Below are 19064 nucleotides of genomic sequence, written 5' to 3'. Positions count from 1 at the left end.
CAACACTTGATATTTTCAGCCACAGAAAAATCAAAAGAAAATGTTCATGAGGCACCCCATAGTGCACACTGACTAAACTGTCGATCCATCCAGGAGAAACTATCTGCTCTCACTTAAAACTGGCCTTCTGACTGGCCTGTCTGACAGTTTGTATGAAAGCCTGGCGTGACACCGCTTTTTCTTGATTACTTAAACCTTTATTTCGACTTCTGCTGCCCATTTCTTTCTGTTTAGAATGTTCTGTCGTGGCCATATTAGGTGATAGACGCAACATGTTTCCCAGGATACCTTAACTGAACTTATGAACAAGAGCAGTGGATTCTGTTTTTAACTCTAGCCTTCCATTACATGTATATGCATTGTATTAAAATTCTGTAGAAAGCAGACTGCCATTGTACTTCTCCCCATAGACATGCTGTACCCTTCAGCATCACAAGCTTGCAGCAGTTTGAGATTGCTGGGATTCTGATTGACTGATAATTAAGGGAAAATCTATAATGTGTTGTTTTATGCACTGTGTCAGTTCTTGTGCAGTCGTAGCTGAAAGGTTCCTTTCCCTCTCTGTTCGTAGGTGGCGTTCTTCACTACCAATGCCCTGCGTTTCTTCTTTAATGCCCCTAGCCTCACACCCAGCTGCTTCAACTTCATTCAGCTCCAGGTATGAAACACAGGCACTGATACATCAGCTGCTGCCAGCTCAAATCCTTTCACTGATTTTAAAATATGATTGGGTTGTATTCTGTTATTACCTCTCATATCTCATTGTTCCCCCCTCATGCCCAGTTGTTACCCTGTCACGTCCTGTGACCCCTCTTTCCTGGTTCCTCCCCCCCTCGGGCCCTATTGGTACACCTGTTGCCGTGGTAACATGCCCTGATGCCTGGCTGTGTTGCAGATGATGGGAGTTGTCCCCATCCTGCCTCTGCTCTTCCCCGTGATGTGGGTGCTGGTGAACGCCTACGGAGAGGCGCGAGTCCTGGCCGAATCCAGCCGGTCGTCCCCCACGGGCCTGGTGAGACCGCAGCCGCCCTCCCGCACTACCTCACACCGCGCCCTGGCCGCCATAGCGAGCACGTAGTAGCCATGCGGGTCGCGCTGGCTGTTAAACTGCTCTTATGCCCAGGTACCATGTACCAGGGTGAGGAAGTGGCAGAGTGGCGCATACACATGTAATATGGATGCTGAGAGATGGAAAGAGGGTCTGTTCGCCCGGCCCTTCGTACTTAACGAGCCTCTCCTCTCGCCCCAGCTTGCTAAGTTCTCTGAGGATACTCTGAGCAGCTACACGGAAGTGGTGTCTTCTCAGGTATATCCCATGAATACCTTCCCCCGTGCTCTCACTGCCCCGCTTGGTGTTCCTAACACTCCCCCCCCCCCCCCCCCCCCCGCCCCTTAAAGACTGCTTCTCGTGTCTCCATGCGCGCTTCAGCGGTCCATGCCCAGATCTCTTCTCGTTCATTTCATCTCCCTCTCCCCCTTCAGACTTTTTTTCTTTCATCTGCCACGCTTCAGTTGCTTTCTGCTTTTTGTCTGTTGTCGGCCTTCGTTCGTCTCCGCCACTTCAATGTCCGCCTTCCCCCATTGGCGGGCGCTCGCCTCCTTCTTCAGGCAAACGTGCTCCATGCTGTTTTATTTGGTTTCCATCTCTCCCGTTCCCTCGCACTGTCCTCACACTCCGGCCCGCGGCCCGCTGCCTGCCTGAAGCATGCCTGGCTCTCCCTTTCTGAGTGCTGAGAGGGCGGGTACACGCCTGCCTGGGCTTGCCTGGCCAATGGGCCCCCTGGGGCTTCAGCCAGTGGCTTGCATCACGGGGGATGAATGAATATGCGTTTTCATCATGAAGGGACATGGAGATGCATTTTGAATGCCTGTGCTAGTGCTGCCCATTCACGTCGAGACTGCTTAATATTTTCGGGGCTGGTTTGCGCTGTGACCGCCGCTGTCTTGTTCGGACCTGCTCTGCATGCTTTATGCTGATGCTCAAATTTGAATGTTTCTGCTTTAGGTTGAGTGAGCAGCCCTTTTAAAGGACATTTGGATATGCAGAGAGCACAGTAGGACTTCATTTGAGTTTGTATCTGAACAGAAATACCTGAGAGCATGCATGTTAGTATCATATGCAGTCTCTGTATTGGGGGAGTGGTTTGTGAATATGCAGTTGAGTTTGTTTTGGGGGTGTGGTTTGTGAATATGCAGTTGAGTTTGTATTGGGGGCGTGGTTTGTGAATATGCAGTTGAGTTTGTATTGGGGGCGTGGTTTGTGAATATCAGTTGAGTTTGTATTGGGGGGAGTGGTTTGTGAATATGCAGTTGAGTTTGTATTGGGGGTGTGGTTTGTGAATATGCAGTTGAGTTTGTTTTGGGGGTGTGGTTTGTGAATATGCAGTTGAGTTTGTATTGGGGGTGTGGTTTGTGAATATGCAGTTGAGTTTGTTTTTGGGGTGTGGTTTGTGAATATGCAGTTGAGTTTGTATTGGGGGGAGTGGTTTGTGAATATGCAGTTGAGTTTGTTTTTGGGGTGTGGTTTGTGAATATGCAGTTGAGTTTGTATTGGGGGCGTGGTTTGTGAATATGCAGTTGAGTTTGTATTTGGGGGAGTGATTTGTGAACATGCAGTTGAGTTTGTATTGGGGAGTGGTTTGTGAATATGCAGTTGAGTTTGTATTTGGGGGAGTGATTTGTGAACATGCAGTTGAGTTTGTTTTGGGGGTGTGGTTTGTGAATATGCAGTTGAGTTTGTATTGGGGGGAGTGGTTTGTGAATATGCAGTTGAGTTTGTATTGGGGTAGTGGTTTGTGAATATGTAGTTCAGTCTGTATTGGGGGAATGGTTTGTGAATATGCAGTTGAGTCTGTATTGGGGGAGTGGTTTGTGAATATGCAGTCGAGTTTGTATTGGGGGTCTGGTTTGTGAATATGCAGTTGTGTTTGTATTGGAGGAGTGGTTTGTGAATATGCAGTTCAGTCTGTATTGGCAGAGTGGTTTGTGAATATGCAGTTCAGTCTGTATTGGGGGAATGGTTTGTGATTATGCAGTTCACTTTGTATTTGGGGCGTGGTTTGTGAATATGCAGTTGAGTTTGTATTGGGCAAGTGGTTTGTGAATATGCAGTTGAGTTTGTATTGGATGAATGGTTTGTAAGTATGCAGTTGAGTTTGTATTGGGGGAAGTGGTTTGTGAATATGCAGGTCAGTTTTTATCGGGGGAGTGGTTTGTGAATATGCAGTTCAGTCTGTATTGCACTGCTGTGTTTCCTTCCTGCATGTCATTTACTATTTGGTTACAGGGTGACCTGCTCTCAGGCAATATTTGACCTTTTCTCTGACCCTTGCTTGCTTATCTTCATTTTGCATGTGTCCAGTAATTGCACATTACACGTACACATACATACCCACACACACACATACACACACTCATTTTATCCATCATCGTCTCCCCATTCCTCGAGGAGGTCGAACTGGATCCACCTCTCCCCATTTGTAAGTGATGTGGCTTCAAACTGACGCTTGATTGAGCAACGAGGACATTCCATTTGCCAAATACGTTGCCTTGATTCCTCCGTCCTCGTATTTTTCCTTGCATCCTCCATTGGGTGGAGTTAAAGAGGGAGGAAAGAGATGTAAGAAATAAAAATAAGTTTATTGGAATGAGCCCACTCTCTCACACGCACACACACATACACTCGCGTTACGCACACACACAGACACACACACACACACATGCGCGTTACACACACACACATTTCACCGCCTCTGGCTCACTGAGTCAGTCTGAAGGAATGAGGTGAGTACAGCTACTCCGGGCTGTTCCTCTTCCAGCACCTTCCTGGCTTAATCTCAGTGCTCTGCATTTTAGAAGCTTCCACATTTTCCACTGTCTCTATCACAGCCAAGCCACATGCAGGAACTGAGCCCACTGTCAGATGACTGTGCGACTGTGCAGAGGCAACTGTGCCTAATCTTCGGTGCTGATGCCCCGCTTGTTCCAGATCGTTGGTGCTGATGCTGTGTGTTGCTATGCCAGATCTTTGGTGCTCATGCTGTGCTTTACTGTGCCAGATCTCTGGTGCTGATGCTCTATGTTGCTGTGCCAGATCTCTGGTGCTGATGCTGTTGCTGTGCCAGATTTCTGGTGCTGATGCTGTTGCTGTGCCAGATTTCTGGTGCTGATGCTGTTGCTGTGCCAGATTTCTGGTGCTGATGCTGTGTGTTACCATGCCTGATTTTTGGTGCTGATGCGTTACTGTGCAGGATCTGGGTTGCTGATGCTGTGTGTCTGTGCAGGAGATCCTGCGCTGCGTGTGGAGACACTTTGTCAGCATGCTGCGAGGAGAGTCCCAGACGCTGTGCTACACCTCCAGCCTGCTCCACAGCCTCGGCTCTGTCACCGTGAGTGTCCCCTCCCTGCTCTCTCTGTGTGTTGAGTTTTACTTGTACCGTTGTATTCTTGTACTGCTGTATGCTTTTGTAAGTTACTCTGGGTTGTTTTAGGTTGCGCTCCTGATTGATTGTAGTGTAATGTAATGATGGGCTCTGTGACAGTGCTTGTATTTGCGCTCTTTCCCAGGTACTGTGCTGCGTGGACAAGCAGGGTGTGCTGTCATGGCCGAACCCCAGTCCCGAAACCGTGCTCTTCTTCAGTGGGCGCATGGAGATGCACGACAGCCAGGACGACCTACGGGACGACCTCTCCGTGGGCTCCTTCAGCCGCATGGAGGGGGACGAGGACAGGGACGAGGTGGGCGAGCAGGGGGACTTCAGCGCTGGATTGCACAACACGAGTGCATTTATAGCTCTAACTTAACTATGAAATGGGCCCAGATTTATGAGGCGTGACAGCTAATATTTATCCAGCTAAAAATGCGGTTTTCACATGATGTTCCACTTTTGGCGTTGAAACATTTTGCAGCAGAAGACCACAGCATACAGCATCTCACTTTGTACGAGTAAGGATCTGAGCCACTAAGTGCAACAGATGTCTTAAAATGCTAAGCTAGCGCTACTGAATGACAATATGCCACCATCCATTGTATCTGCTCCTGTTGACGTATCTCTTATCGAAGCATCTCTGCGCTCCCCCAGGTGCAGGAAGGGGAAGCTCTGCTGTCCATGGCTGCGATGGAGCCCTCCGTCCACACCGGGCATGAGCAGGAGCCCAGCGAGACCTCCCACGACACGGCCCGCTCCTCCGAGGCCCTGCGCTCCCGCCGGCCTCCCCAGGCCCCCCGCACCAAGCACCCCTCGGGCTCCAACGTCAGCTTCAGCCACGACACCGAGGGGGGGGACCCCTCACAGGTAATCCCCTTCCCCTGGTCTAGTGAACTCTTGTACAAGCTGATAGGCTTCTGCTATTGGAGGAGGCCTCACTCTAAGCTGATATGTTTCTGCTATTGGTGGAGGCCTCACCCTAAGCTGATAGGCTTCTGATATTGGAGGAGGCCTCACTCTAAGCTGATATGTTTCTGCTATTCTTGGAGGCCTCACCCTAAGCTGATAGGCTTCTGCTATTGGAGGAAGCCTCACCTTACAGTTACACTGTCACCTTACATCTCCTTCTGAGTTATCATAGATGTACATTAGGCAGTGCGCTCTCTTTGTGGGTTTCAAACCTGCAGCCGCCCTTATTCCTGTCTTTCTGCCCGGCCCCAGCCTTGCGGGATGGAGATGGGCTGCTGCGAGGCGGAGGACTTTGTGTGCGACTACCACCTGGAGATGCTGAGCCTGTCCCAGGACCAGCAGAACCCGGTCAGCATCCAGTTCGACGACTCGGGCTGGCAGGGCCACCTGCCCTCCCTCAAGCCCCTGGGCCTCAACATCCTGCTGAACCTGTGCAACTCGGGCGTGACCCAGCAGCTGTGCCGCTTCTCTGATCACCTGTCCAACCTGGCGCTGCAGGAGAGCCACGGGGCCGTGCTGCCCGTCCACGTGCCCTGGGGGCTGTGCGAGCTCTCCCGGCTCATCGGTGGGCACGCGCCCTTACCCGCACGCATGGCACACGCTGCACAGGACAAAACACAACACAAAACAAACCTTGCCAAACCTCTGGAGAAGGGCTCAGCGGGCACAGACACATGCAGCTCATAGCGTACATACCACAGGCACTCCCCAGCACATAATGTATTAAGCATAAACAGTGCATGACGTAAGGAATTGTAACCAGTATGCAAAGACTGTCTTCTCCAAACACAGCTAAGACACACAAACCAAAACATCTAGGACATGTTTGTATTAGTACACCTTGAAAGATGTGCAGTTTTCAGCAGGTTGACTCTCTGTGCTGCCGTCTTACTGTAGCTCCCTGGGTTTTTCCTGTTAGACGCTGAGTCCCTCCGTGCGTCTGTCTGTCTGTCCGTCTGTGTGCTGCAGGGTTCACTCCTGGGGCGAGAGAGCTCTTCAAGCAGGAGAACCACCTGACGCTGTACCAGCTGCCCTCGGGCGAGAAGGCCAAGGAGTCGGCCCCACGCCGCACGCCCAACTTCACCAAGCGCCAGCCTCCCATCAGCCACCTCATCAGCCTGCTCGTGCGCGACAGCACCACCAGTGAGCGCCATCTCAATATTGCACTCTCTTTCTATTTTTGACTTTCATTAAAGTGTGGACTTGCAGAATGATTCTTCTTCCATCCCCCCCCTTACCAGACAATGTACAGATGCTCTCCCACGGCTCCGCTGACCTCATACTGGAAGCCTGCACTGACTTCTGGGACGGTGCCGATATCTACCCCCTCTCTGGCTCCGACAGGTGAAAGACTGTTTGCTTGTCTTTTAAATGTGAGCTTTGGATGGTTGAGATATCTGTACAGGGTGTCCTGGTAGTGCATATGTTAAACACTTTAGCCCTGTGTTTGCTGATTTTGCCATTGGCGGACTGTGGCCGTTCGTAGGATTGAAGAGCGTCTGATGATGAATATGTGATTTACAGAAATATTTTTGAAGTGTGTCATAAAATCCAAATGGTTTAATTTGGTTGGTGTCTACAGGAAGAAGGTTCTGGACTTCTACCAGCGAGCCTGTTTGTCAGGGTACTGCTCCGCCTTCGCCTACAAGCCAATGCAAGTGACGCTGTCACCGCAGCTGAACGGGAAGTGTGTGGAGTTGGCCCCCGGCCCCACCCTCTTTTCCGGGGTGGAGCTGCCCAGCACCACGCCCATCAAGCACGGCAGCAGGAGGAACAGCTGGAGCTCAGACGGTGAGATGGAGGAAGTGGGCGGAGCGCAGAGAGGTGCGGGGGCGGTGGGGTTTGTGTGGTGGGAGTAGCAGATGTGGGGGGCGGTGGGCTTTGTGTGGTGGGCGTAGCAGATGTGGGGGCGGCGGGCTTTGTGTGGTGGGCGTAGCAGATGTGGGGGAGGTGGGCTTTGTGTGGTGGGCGTAGCTGATGTAGGGGCGGTGGGCTATGTGTGGTGGGCGTAGCAGATGTGGGGGCGGTGGGCTTTGTGTGGTGGGCGTAGCAGATGTGGTGGGGCGATTGGGCTATGTGTGGTGGGCGTAGCAGATGTGGGGGCGGTGGGCTTGTGTGGTGGGCGTAGCAGATGTGGGGGCGATGGGCTTTGTGTGGTGGGCGTAGCAGATGTGGGGCGGTGGGCTTTGTGTGGTGGGCGTAGCAGATGTGGGGGCGGTGGGCTTTGTGTGGTGGGCGTAGCAGATGTGGGGGCGGTGGGCTTTGTGTGGTGGGCGTAGCAGATGTGGGGGGCGGTGGGCTTTGTGTGGTGGGCGTAGCAGATGTGGGGGCGGTGGGCTTTGTGTGGTGGGTGTAGCAGATGTGGGGGCGGTGGGCTATGTGTGGTGGGCGTAGCTGGAGCTCTGCCTCTCACTTCCCGGTCTTCCCTGGCCCCTCGTTCTGTGTGTGTGTCCAGAGGGCATCGGGGAGGTGGTGGAGAAGGAGGACTGCGTGCAGGCCTTGAGTGGCCAGATCTTCATGGGCATGGTGTCCTCGCAGTTCCAGGCCCGCCTGGACACGGTGCGGCTGATCGACGCCCTGGTCAACGCCTGTATCCGCTTCGTCTACTTCTCCATGGAGGACGAGCTTCGCAGCAAGGTACAAAGGAGGGAGGGTGGAGGACGGTGTAGGGAGGGTGGAGTGAAGGTGGAGGGAGGGTGGAGGACGGTGGAGGGAGGCTGGAGAGAGGGTGGAGGGAGGAAGAGAGGGTGGAGGACAGTGTAGGGAGGGTGGAGGGAGGAAGAGAGGGTGGAGGACAGTGTAGGGAGGGTGGAGGGAGGAAGAGAGGGTGGAGGACAGTGTAGGGATGGTGGAGGGAAGGCGGAGAGAAGGTGGTGGGACGGTGGAGGGAAGGTGGAGGGAGGAAGTGTGTAGGCTCAGGCCGGGTGTTGTGTAATGCGAGGCGCTCTCTAGGTGTTTGCAGAGAAGATGGGCCTGGAGACAGGGTGGAACTGCCACATCTCCCTGACGCCCAACGGTGACGGTCACTTTGACGGCGCCCCCTCCAGCCCCAGCCACGCCGGCTCCCTGCATGACGACCTACACCAGGGTACCACGTCGCTTCGACCCCTCCCTGTGTCTGTCTGTTTGTCTGGCCAGGATTTCATGGCAAAATAAACAGAATGTTTCTTTTGGCTGTCATTAAAAATTGTGCATGAATTTGTGAAATAGAATTGAGGGCCTGGACAGGTTGTACATTGACTCACATGAGAACAAAAGCATGTAAAATTCCAAATGCGTGTGTAACTGAGCATGTGCGTGTGCGTGTTGGGGCCTGGGCGAGTGTAACTGAGCATGTGCGTGTTGGAGCCTGGGCGAGTGTGACTGAGCATGTGCGCGGGTTGGAGCCTGGGCGAGTGTGACTGAGCATGTGCGGGGTGGAGCCTGGGTGAGTGTGACTGAGCATGTGCGCGGTTGAGCTGGCGAGTGACTGAGCATGTGCGTGTTGGAGCCTGGGCGAGTGTGACTGAGCATGTGCGGGTGGAGCCTGGGCGAGTGTGACTGAGCATGTGCGCGGGTTGGAGCCTGGGCGAGTGTGACTGAGCATGTGCGCGGGTTGGAGCCTGGGCGAGTGTAACTGAGCATGTGCGTGTTGGAGCCTGGGCGAGTGTGACTGAGCATGTGCGGGGTGGAGCCTGGGTGAGTGTGACTGAGCATGTGCGCGGGTTGGAGCCTGGGCGAGTGTGACTGAGCATGTGCGTGTTGGAGCCTGGGCGAGTGTGACTGAGCATGTGCGGGGTGGAGCCTGGGCGAGTGTGACTGAGCATGTGCGCGGGTTGGAGCCTGGGCGCATGTGACTGAGCATGTGCGGGGTGGAGCCTGGGCGCATGTGACTGAGCATGTGCGGGTTGGAGCCTGGGCGAGTGTGACTGAGCATGTGCGGGGTGGAGCCTGGGCGAGTGTGACTGAGCATGTGCGGGGTGGAGCCTGGGCGAGTGTGACTGAGCATGTGCGCGGGTTGGAGCCTGGGCGCATGTGACTGAGCATGTGCGGGTTGGAGCCTGGGCGCATGTGACTGAGCATGTGCGGGGTGGAGCCTGGGTGAATGACTGCGCTGTGTTCTCCAGACTCTCGGGATGAGGCAGAGGGGCCCCTGCTGCTGGAGGAGGAGGGCCACTCGGACCTCACCAGCTTCCAGCCCACGGACAGCGACGTGCCCAGCTTCCTGGAGGACTGCAACCGGGTACGCCCCTCCGCCAGAACACCGCAAACCGACCGGCTGTCTGTCTGCTCCCCTCCAACCTCCTCCTCTCTCTCCCTCTCAGGCCAAACTGCCTCGCGGGATCCACCAGGTGCGCCCCCACCTGAAGAACATTGACAACGTGCCTCTGCTGGTGCCTCTCTTCACTGACTGCACCCCCGAGAGTAAGAACCACCGCTCTGTCCCCCCACAGCCTTCAGTCTGCATGAGAACAGTCTCCTCTGATCTGTGCTCATTTATGACTTACTGCTTTTTACCTAGCAGAACGATTCTGTGTTCTGTAATGTATTCAACGTGTGAAGCTATTTATTTGTGACTGTCTGTGTGTGTGTGTGTGTGTGTGTGTGTGTGTGTGTTTGCATCTGTGCATGTGCGCATGTGTGTGTTTGCGTGTTTTTGCGTCTGTGCATGTGTGCACATGTGTGTGTGTGTGTGTGTGTGTGTTTGCACGCACGTTTGTGTGTATGCACGCGTGTGTGTTTGCGTTGCAGCCATGTGTGAGATGATGAAAATCATGCAGGAGAACAGGGAGGTGACCTGCTGCCTGGGGAGCTCGGCCAACTTCCGCAACAGCTGCCTCTTCCTGCAGAGCGATCTGAGGTCAGTCTGAACAGTGAGTGAGTCAGAGTTAACAGTGCCTTTCAATGCCACGTTTTACCTTCACTGTGGACATGTACAAGGTAGGGGTTTAGGGTGGGAGATTCATTACCAAAGTGCTCTTTGGTGAATCCTGTTGCTTTTTGGACAGCATCGCGCTGGACCCTCTTTACCCCTCGCGCTGCTCTTGGGAGACATTTGGCTACGTGACAAACTGCGGGATGAACGGCGATGAAGAGGGGCTGTCTCCACTGGGACTCTCTGGCCAGCTCAACAGCCTTGCCTGTTCCGTCACTTTCCACCAGGGGGAGAGTGTGAGCATGGTCAAGCTCATCGAGCAGGTAAAGTGTCATGCAGGCACACACAGTTACAGTCAAATATAGTGTACAAATAAATTACTAAAATGCAGTGAAGTGGTTTTGTCCCCATTATTGTTAAATACTATGCCACCACATACAGTTCTTTCCTGTGACATCATGCAATCAGTAATTCAGAGTGAGCAGCTAGGCTACGCTTGCGCCATACAGTGCATTTACCTTCGCTCCTTTCCCACAGGCACGGCATACCACTTACGGCATCCGAAAGTGCTTCCTCTTCCTGCTGCAGTGTCAGCTTACCCTGGTCGTCATTCAGGTGAGCCCGACTGAAGATTATGCCCTTGAAATGTTTGCAGTGGTGTATAGTGGCCTCAAGTATAGTTTGCTGTCAAACCTCATCAGTATCTTGTATCGGAATGCATTCAGGCAGTAATACCCTGCGGGAAAGTCTGTACCGTGTTCGTAATGGCCGTCTGCCCCATGTGCTGGAGAGAGTGTTTAAATTTAAAGATGGCGGTCTTCGCCGTTGTTTTGTGCTGCAGTTTGTGGCGTGTCTGGTTCAGCTTCCTCCTCCTGTGAACATCACCGATATCCTGTGGCTGTCCTGCTTCTGCTACCCGCTGCTCAGGTGAGAGCCGGAGGAACTCCCTACTCCCTCATCCCATATGCCCTCTCCTTCCTCTCATACGCCGTCTGTGTGTGTAGGAACGGTGGTAGCATCTGTTAACGGTAGGAGTGTTAGCAGTAGTGATGTCCGGCACTAGTTAGTGGGATTATTTTTCCCTTTATTCCGGGCTATGTGTATTTCTGAATGGGCTAGCGTCTGTGCTAACCAGGTTCTGTTTGTGTGTGTGCGGGACAGTGTGTCCCTCCTGGGGAAGCCGCCGGACAGCTCCGTGATGTCAGTCGCCACGGGCAAGAACCTGGATGCCATTCCCAGGAAGGTGAGCCCTGGCTCTGCTCTGATGATTTCTGTCGAAGAGCTGCCTCATTTTTTATTTACGCGACAGAACTGTGTATCGCGTTTGACAACACGCTCACCGGTGCATGTATGTATCTGGCTGTGTGGTAGACCCAGCAGTACTTCCTGGGGTGTTTCCTGCTGAAGTTCAGTCTGACGGTGTGTGCGTACCTGCTGGGGTTCGGCTTCACGCTGCATAACGTGTGCTCCCTGGCTGCCAACAGCACCATCCCCAGGTCTGACAACAGCAGCTGCGTCCACATCCTCACTGTCAGGTGAGACCCCCCCCCCCCCCCCGGCCACCCCCATGTCAGCTGAGTCCTCCTCATAAAGGTTTATATTGATAGCACTTTCAGTTTGAGCAGTTCTCCTGGTTTGGCTTGGGCCTATGCTGCCCCATGCTGACTGTGTGTTCTGTGTGCTCGTACTGTTTGATCGAAAGCAGCTCGGATCCCCGCGCTCCACACTGGTTTAGTGATCTCTCAAACGGCCTGCTGCTCTGTCAGAAGGTGATGGCTGGATTCCTGGCACTCCACACAGGTATAAATGTCTCAAAATCTGCCTTTGAAAGCCTGTCTGTTCAAGTTCATTGAGATTTTTTGAGCCCTTTAGGATACTTATTAGTTCAGTGTTTAAAGTATTGACATAAAGATGATTTATATCTACTACTATAGTATTCAAAAGTTGGACAGTTTTGAAAACGCTCTTGCGTTTCCAGTTGCCTCCAAAGCCTGTTTTCAGTACTACTCATTCCTCTCTCCAATTGTTTGTGTTCTGTATTGCTGCCATTTAGAATTCAACGCTATATTTAATTATGTGATCAATAAAATCCCTGTAATGATGGGTTGACTGAGGATTGCCTCAAAGTAATGGTTGCAAAGAGGTGTGACATCTGTGAATATACTGTTACGCACGCTTCGCGGTTCGTATGCTATGCATTGTTCACATTTCCCATCAGAGTGGTGTTAGCATTGAAAGGGAAATGTTATTAGGCATAAAGCGTACCATGTTTTTCCCCCCAGGCACTGATCTATCTTTATTTACCTGTAATTGTCTTTCCTGTTTTGAGTGACTCCTGTCCCCTGACCTGTCTCCGCCCCTCTCTTCCCTCACCCCCCTCTCTTTTCCTGCTCTCTCCGTCAGTGGTAATCTCTCTGAGCTATGTGCATCGCTCCCAGCCGGTATGGAGAAAGAGCCCCTTCAGTAACACCTGGTGGTGCCTGACTGTGCCTGTGGTGTAAGTGTCTGCTTGTGTGTCAGCTCTTCTTGCCTGCTCACCTGTTCCCGTTTGCCTGCCTACACAACCTGCTCTCTTCAGAACAAGGGATTGTGATTTTTAGGTTATCTGACACTGCTACTCCTGCTGCTATGTTACCACTGCTAACACTTTCCCTGCTACTGAAAACAGTAACTGTGCAAGAACTCTGAATGCATGAAAGTGATATTTCACACTCCAGTCATTGACGGATCATTCAAAAGCTGCTATTCAAGCAGTGTAATGCTCGGCATTTTTATGGCCAGTCACATTTGCACTATAAGCATATTGTCACCAACTCAATAAGCAGGAAGTTGCGTGTAGTTCTGAAAAATAATTAAATGTTGTAAATTTGCCATGTATTATATAATTACAATTTCTAGGTGTTATTGAAGCAGGATGTGCCATGGTATATCATTTTAAGTTTGTCACTGCTCTGCTGTGGTACTGCTTTGGTTTATATGAGTAGTGACCTAACCCCCTACTTGGAAGGAAGGCAGCTTTCCCTGGTTATGGTCTGTCTCAGTCAAATTCTATCTTTGTCACAGCATTTGTTTTTTTTCCATTTCCAAATAAAAACTTACAAATAAATTCTCACAACTTAGTTTATGCAGCCCCTTCATTTAGAAACTTATTACAGAGTCATTGTCATGCTTTTGGTCTGAATCTTCTGAGCATGTACCCAAAGGACCAATGGTAACCATGGGAATAGAAAAAGTAAAAATAGGCGCAAACATGAAAGACTGGCCCAGTACACCGGGCCAGTGCGCTATGGTAATATATTTTAAGGCAGTGTATTAAAAACACACAATATACAAATGCAGCAATAATGTGTATATTTGTGAAGTGGTGCAGAATCTTGATATGGGAGAACCGAGAACCATGTGATTATCGCATAGTTTCAAGGGATCATGTTCCAGTGTCTTTCTGTGTTGACTCTTGTTTTACATGTTGTCCTAACCCATCCTTTTCTGACGTGTTTGTTTTCCAGAATTATGTTTTTTGTTACATTTGTTTTATTACTGGAATTCTTTTCTCACTGTAGCCTGTTGGGAATTTAGTTTAATTGACATTTATGAAAACTTTTTGAAATGAAGAAAAGGTTTTTGCTCACTTGCATATAATCTATATCAGGATTGCCCAACCCTGTTCATGGAGATTTCCAGTCTTGTTGGTTTTTTTTTTTCAAACATAATTTGGCACACCTGATTCTAATAATTAGCAGCTCAACTACATCTCTAGATGTTGAATGAGGTGTGCTTTGTTAAAGTAAAAACCTGTATGACAGTGGATCTCCAGGGACAGGGTTGGGCAGCCCTGATCTATAGTGATGAGGGTGTTGTTGAAGGATACGTCAGAGGGGTGTTTTCTACAGTGTACGATATTATCATTTTGTTTTTCCTCCTTTCTGGGTCCAGGTTGCTGGGACAGGTGGTACAGGCAACTGTAGACTTTCAACTGTGGCAAGACAGAAGTGGTAACAATGTGCAATTTGGCCTGAGCGACATCCCTATGCTGGTGTGGCTGCTGGTGTCACTTTCACCATTACTGGTGGTACTGATCAACGAGGCAGTTAAACTACATGAAATCAGGTAGGACATGAGGAAAGGGGAGGGGCATACACACCTGTGTGTGTGTGTGTGTGTGTGTGTGTGTGAGAGAGAGAGAGAGAGAGAGAGAGACTGTGTGTGTATGTGCGTGTGTGCATGTGTGTGAAAAAAGAGAGAATGTTGTATAAAAAGCTCCCACTAATAGGCAGAATTCTTCTCAGATGAATAATTAAGCAGCTCAGTTGTGACCAAATGCTGGCCTGAATACTAAAAATCCCTCTAAACCTAAAAAAATTCAGGATTTGCTTCATCCGAGCTCAGATTTTGGTGATTGAATTTGTCAACACTGCGTTCAATTTCCCCCCAATTTCAGGGTGCGAGTGCGTTACCAGAAGAGGCAGAAGTTGCAGTTTGAGACCAAACTGGGCATGAACTCTCCATTTTGAGGAAACCTTAGGTGGGGCTGGGGGATCACCATGTGACTCAGACTCAGTCTACTCGACCTTGGGAGACGGGCAGCACCTCCTCTCAACACGGCCCCCCCACTTCTTGGTGACACTGCCAGCAGACATACTGAAGAAGGTGGAGTAACAGTTCTTGGCAACAGCATGGATGGTTTTACCTGTGGTAGTGATACCCCTGTTGTTTTTAAATGATCACATTATCTGCTGTCTTTCATTTTGAAAAACACAAACCATTCTTAGGTTCATGATTCAACCAAATGTGAAAGCTCTTAATTTCAAGATGTTTTATTTTTAAGGCACGGAGAATGTTCCCCTACATACTGCCTGAATCTGATGCCTGGAGCTTCTGCTTCAAGCACTCTGAGTGCTCTCCCGCTTACCCTGTCTTATTCAGGCAGAGTGAGACAGACCCACACTTGTATTCATACCTTCACTTCTCAAGGGCGACTGATCTGTCCACATGGTCCCTCGTGCCCACACCCTTAGACTGTTCACAAACCAAAGCTCAGCCAATTTGACACCCATGTTTTTTGCTGTGTGCAATATTACTGTTCCTGAATCACTGAAGCAATTCATCTTGGGGGTGGCTTGTTGGTTGTTCAATAGGCACTGGTGGGACTCCTCTCATAACCGTAGGTAGAAATAACAAACATGCTCTCCATGTGGCCGCTGAGACTTGTATCTGGCAGACAGGAACAGGAATTATATGCCTCTGTATTGACTGACACCCTTCCTTACGCGCTGCCAAAGAGAGAGAGAGGTGCCACAGGGACGGTTTATGGATGTTCTTGTCTTGACTTGGTGTGCTTTGGCATGTTACGCCTTTTCTTGTTTTATTTAAAAACACTTCAGTGCCCCGTCGGTTGATTTCTTTTTTAAAAAAAATAATAATAAAATAACAAAACAACCCAGGGAGATTTTTTATTTGGTTATGCCAATAATTTATCAGACAGCCCTTTTAGGGCAGTCTTCTACTTGATGTGTGCTATACTTAACAGGGCTTTTCAATGTAAGATAATGCCTTTACAAAAGAAGTCCCAGACCAAGTTAGGTCAATGTTAATTATTATAGCCGTGTGAGCTATGGGTGGTTTCTCAAAAGAACAACTAAATGTGACCTTTAAAAAATGTTGGTCAAATTGTATAAATGACCAGAGGAAGGCAACAATTTTAAGGCATGGATGGGGTACCCTGCACACCTGCAAAATGAAATAACAGAATAACGAATAGAACAGGGAAAATATACTATGAAAAATATAGACATTTTAATTTATTTAAAGACAGAAATATCTGAAGAATGTTCTTCTTTGCTTTCAACCATGTACATACAGTAGAAATGACCATTTTATTTCTGGTTCTGTTTGTGTGGTTCCACTTGAGTTAGGCTCATTTGTGTACTGTAGTGAATCAGTTTGCTGCTGCATGCCTATTTTCAGAAGTACTGTACAGCCAGGGCCTGATAAAAATTACTCAAGACCTCAGAGGTCTTCAGTTGTGCAGATGGACTGAATGCGTTTCATTTGCCTGTTTCTTTCCATGTTGAGAATTTCCATTAAAAAGCTCATGGAAACCATTGCAATCAGACTACACTGGAAGGGCCAGGGTTTTTTTCCACTCTGAACTAAGCAACTGCTAAGTTTTCACTTGATGTCATTTAGAAGTTTTCTTCAGGCGACTATTAAAGTTTACACCTCTGGAATGCTGTCCTTTGTGGGCATTGATGGGGACAATGCATGGCATTTTGTATGTCGATCATTTCCAACTGTCTGAATGCTGTCCTTCCAGAACATGTGAGTCTCTTGCCATCAAGTACTGCTTGCAGTTGTACTTCAGAGTTCAAGCCCATATGGAAATGAAGCGCTAGATTCAAAAAATTAACAGCATGATCTGCATGTTCATATAAGCACTGAAGGGTATGTTTGATCATTTTATCCTACACCTGGGTTTATCTGCATACAAAAATAACAAATCTTAGAAATTCAGTGCCTTGGCATGGCTGTGTTATTACAGTATGTCCCTTAAGAAATTCTTATGTTCTGAATGGTACTGACAACTACGATTCCAAGTGAGCCAGTGTTTCCGTCAATGGTCAGGTAATCAGCCGCTGGTTTCTCCTGTTTCTATGCTGAGCGGTGCCAGCTTTTCCTTTAAGCTGGCCTCCTTTTCCCTGACCCAGCCACAGCAGCGTGGTCTGCCTCCATTCTTCCTTGTATGTGCAATAATCTCCTGGTCCCAGCTGAACATTCCTTTTACCCTCATAGTAACTGTAGAGCTGGCCTTTTTCATCGGGTGAAGGAGCTGTGCATATTGTATCGTGTTAAATTTAGCCATTGAAAATAATTTAACAAGGCTCTATTTCTGCACTATGAATGGGGCATGAAAATGATGCGTTTTAGAATTTTGAGCTCAGTGCTTGGCTCCTGATTGGCTCTCACATTATGGTCCCCTTCAACCACATCTTTGGTCACACTACTAATACAGCCCTATCTATATATAATCCATGCAGAGACCAGTAAATAACTCCTTGCTATACTTCTGCAGGTTACCATATATATGCAGTAGTAAAATATGGAAACCTTCTGCATTCTCCTACTGACTAAGCATTTCACATCCTTTTATGCACCATGTTTGTTCTGTAGCTGGTTTGTGGTTTCTGGGTGATGAATGTTAACAGCCAAAAAAACAGCCTTCATGGTTTTCTATGCCTTTGCAAGTCCCATGTAAGCTATTTGTCTTTGTGCATTTGTATTTTTTAAGTGGATTTCTCTTAAATTTCACTACTACATGCTAAGGTAGCTACATAAAAAAGAATCTGCTGTTATTGTACAGTCCACTGGAGTGCATGACTGTGACATTGATCTTCTAAAGCTTTGCCTGGAAGATTTAAAAGGGGTGGGGAAATGGTTGTAATGGAAGCCATTCAGTGGGCTGAAGAGCTCCAGTAGTTTGAGGAAACATTGGAAACCTGGCCTTAATTATTTGTGTGTACAGCACCAGCAAAGACCACTCCTCAATTTGCACTAGACAGTGTAAGCTGGGTTGCTCACTTAGTCAGTTGGACATCTGTAGTGTGACAACTGTCACTCAGTGGGATTGGCAATAAAAGCTGTTGGTTTACAATTTAGATGTGTGTATGGAAGCCAGGTGGAGCTGTCTGTGGAAATCTGACGTTGCCCAGGTTGATATGGATCGCACTGTTTGAACTGAGTCAGAATGCGAAAATGAAAAGCAAGTACTACCCATAATGTACTGTAAACAGCAACAAAGGCACATTGAGCAACTCATTTATTTTCTGCGATGCATTGTGAAATCCATTTTTATCATTTTTTATCAACTGCATGCGAAAATATGACGCACACAAAATAAGATGCGCTGTCTTCACCTAATTATTTCATAGTCTGTTCATTTCTGTCCTTTTGTTTTTGAGCATGCATTGCTAGCTCAATCAAGCAGCGAGTGTTCTTGATATTTTTTACATCGCTGACGGACACCTTTCCGCCACATTCCCTACACCTTGCAGATCCGCTAGTGCGAGGCTGTATATTTCTGTGCATTTACCAACGGGCACTGGAAAAGAACCTGCATTGATTGACTGGATTAGAGATTGACTAGTTTTGTGGTTGTTATCGACAGATTTATAAAAGGTGTATATTTTGTATTTTTTCAAACAATTCTATGTAAAATTATTTCTGATTTTTAAAATGATTTGTCAAGCAATTATGTCATGTTAATAAATATTGTCTTTTTAAAAATACAGATTGTCTTGGCATGCTTATTTTGCTTATTGTATCTATTAGCATATTTAACAGCATCCCATATAAGCAATAAAGTGTGACTCATACAGTTAAAAAGTGATTGATCTTATGTGCTGAAATAATTTATATTCCAGTACAGACCGCCGAATATGAGTAGAACAGTACATTGTGTTACTATAAAGCACGTCAACGATTTGGCTGTATCATGAAATGATTGTGGGGACCAAGGGGGTGGAGTCGGGGTGGATTGTGTTGCTTGCAGTTTGTTTTACACTTTAGTAATATAAAAAGGTCATACATTATATCTGTGCTGGTGGCTAGCATGGGGGAGCTTAAAGCATGCTACGCAAGCGTGTTATGCATTTTCTCAAGATTTGTGATTCATTTTACGAAACTTCATAGCACGAAAGCACTGCAGCCTGCGGCACTGCCTAGGGATAAAGGTGTTTGCTCATTGGATATCTACTGGGGGTCAGCTTCACCTTGTTGGTTGTCGTGATATCTGATTGGATCTAAAGATGAGCTGCAAG

The 19064-nt window shown here is 48.7% G+C and overlaps 1 protein-coding gene across 6 annotated transcripts in view; it reads left to right on the top strand.

Moving 5' to 3' along the window:
• The window catches only part of tmem94 (transmembrane protein 94), a 31560-nt gene extending 13027 nt beyond the window's left edge, over window positions 1–18533 (top strand). For 2 of the 6 annotated variants that reach the window (XM_064323214.1, XM_064323213.1), the window contains exons 9-32: window positions 572–658; window positions 896–1012; window positions 1250–1306; window positions 4284–4388; window positions 4567–4737; window positions 5082–5294; window positions 5649–5961; window positions 6366–6539; window positions 6638–6740; window positions 6979–7187; window positions 7852–8033; window positions 8349–8484; window positions 9503–9618; window positions 9701–9800; window positions 10128–10236; window positions 10385–10574; window positions 10789–10866; window positions 11093–11178; window positions 11413–11494; window positions 11623–11786; window positions 11954–12051; window positions 12655–12748; window positions 14185–14358; window positions 14690–18533. In XM_064323214.1, coding sequence (XP_064179284.1) covers window positions 572–658; window positions 896–1012; window positions 1250–1306; window positions 4284–4388; window positions 4567–4737; window positions 5082–5294; window positions 5649–5961; window positions 6366–6539; window positions 6638–6740; window positions 6979–7187; window positions 7852–8033; window positions 8349–8484; window positions 9503–9618; window positions 9701–9800; window positions 10128–10236; window positions 10385–10574; window positions 10789–10866; window positions 11093–11178; window positions 11413–11494; window positions 11623–11786; window positions 11954–12051; window positions 12655–12748; window positions 14185–14358; window positions 14690–14762 — 3231 coding nt within the window. In that variant the 3' untranslated portion in view covers window positions 14763–18533. Of the gene's footprint in view, window positions 1–571; window positions 659–895; window positions 1013–1249; window positions 1307–4283; window positions 4389–4566; window positions 4738–5081; window positions 5295–5648; window positions 5962–6365; window positions 6540–6637; window positions 6741–6978; window positions 7188–7851; window positions 8034–8348; window positions 8485–9502; window positions 9619–9700; window positions 9801–10127; window positions 10237–10384; window positions 10575–10788; window positions 10867–11092; window positions 11179–11412; window positions 11495–11622; window positions 11787–11953; window positions 12052–12654; window positions 12749–14184; window positions 14359–14689 lie in introns of those variants that run through there. The other 4 variants (XM_064323215.1, XM_064323216.1, XM_064323217.1 and 1 more) reach the window with 4 other exon arrangements.
• Window positions 18534–19064: the final 531 nt, after the last annotated feature.

This window comes from Anguilla rostrata, chromosome 2, assembly GCF_018555375.3.
Source record: "Anguilla rostrata isolate EN2019 chromosome 2, ASM1855537v3, whole genome shotgun sequence".
Lineage (NCBI taxonomy): Eukaryota > Metazoa > Chordata > Actinopteri > Anguilliformes > Anguillidae > Anguilla > Anguilla rostrata.
The sequence above is the reverse complement of the archived record's forward strand: the minus strand, read 5'-3'. Positions and strand labels throughout refer to the sequence as shown.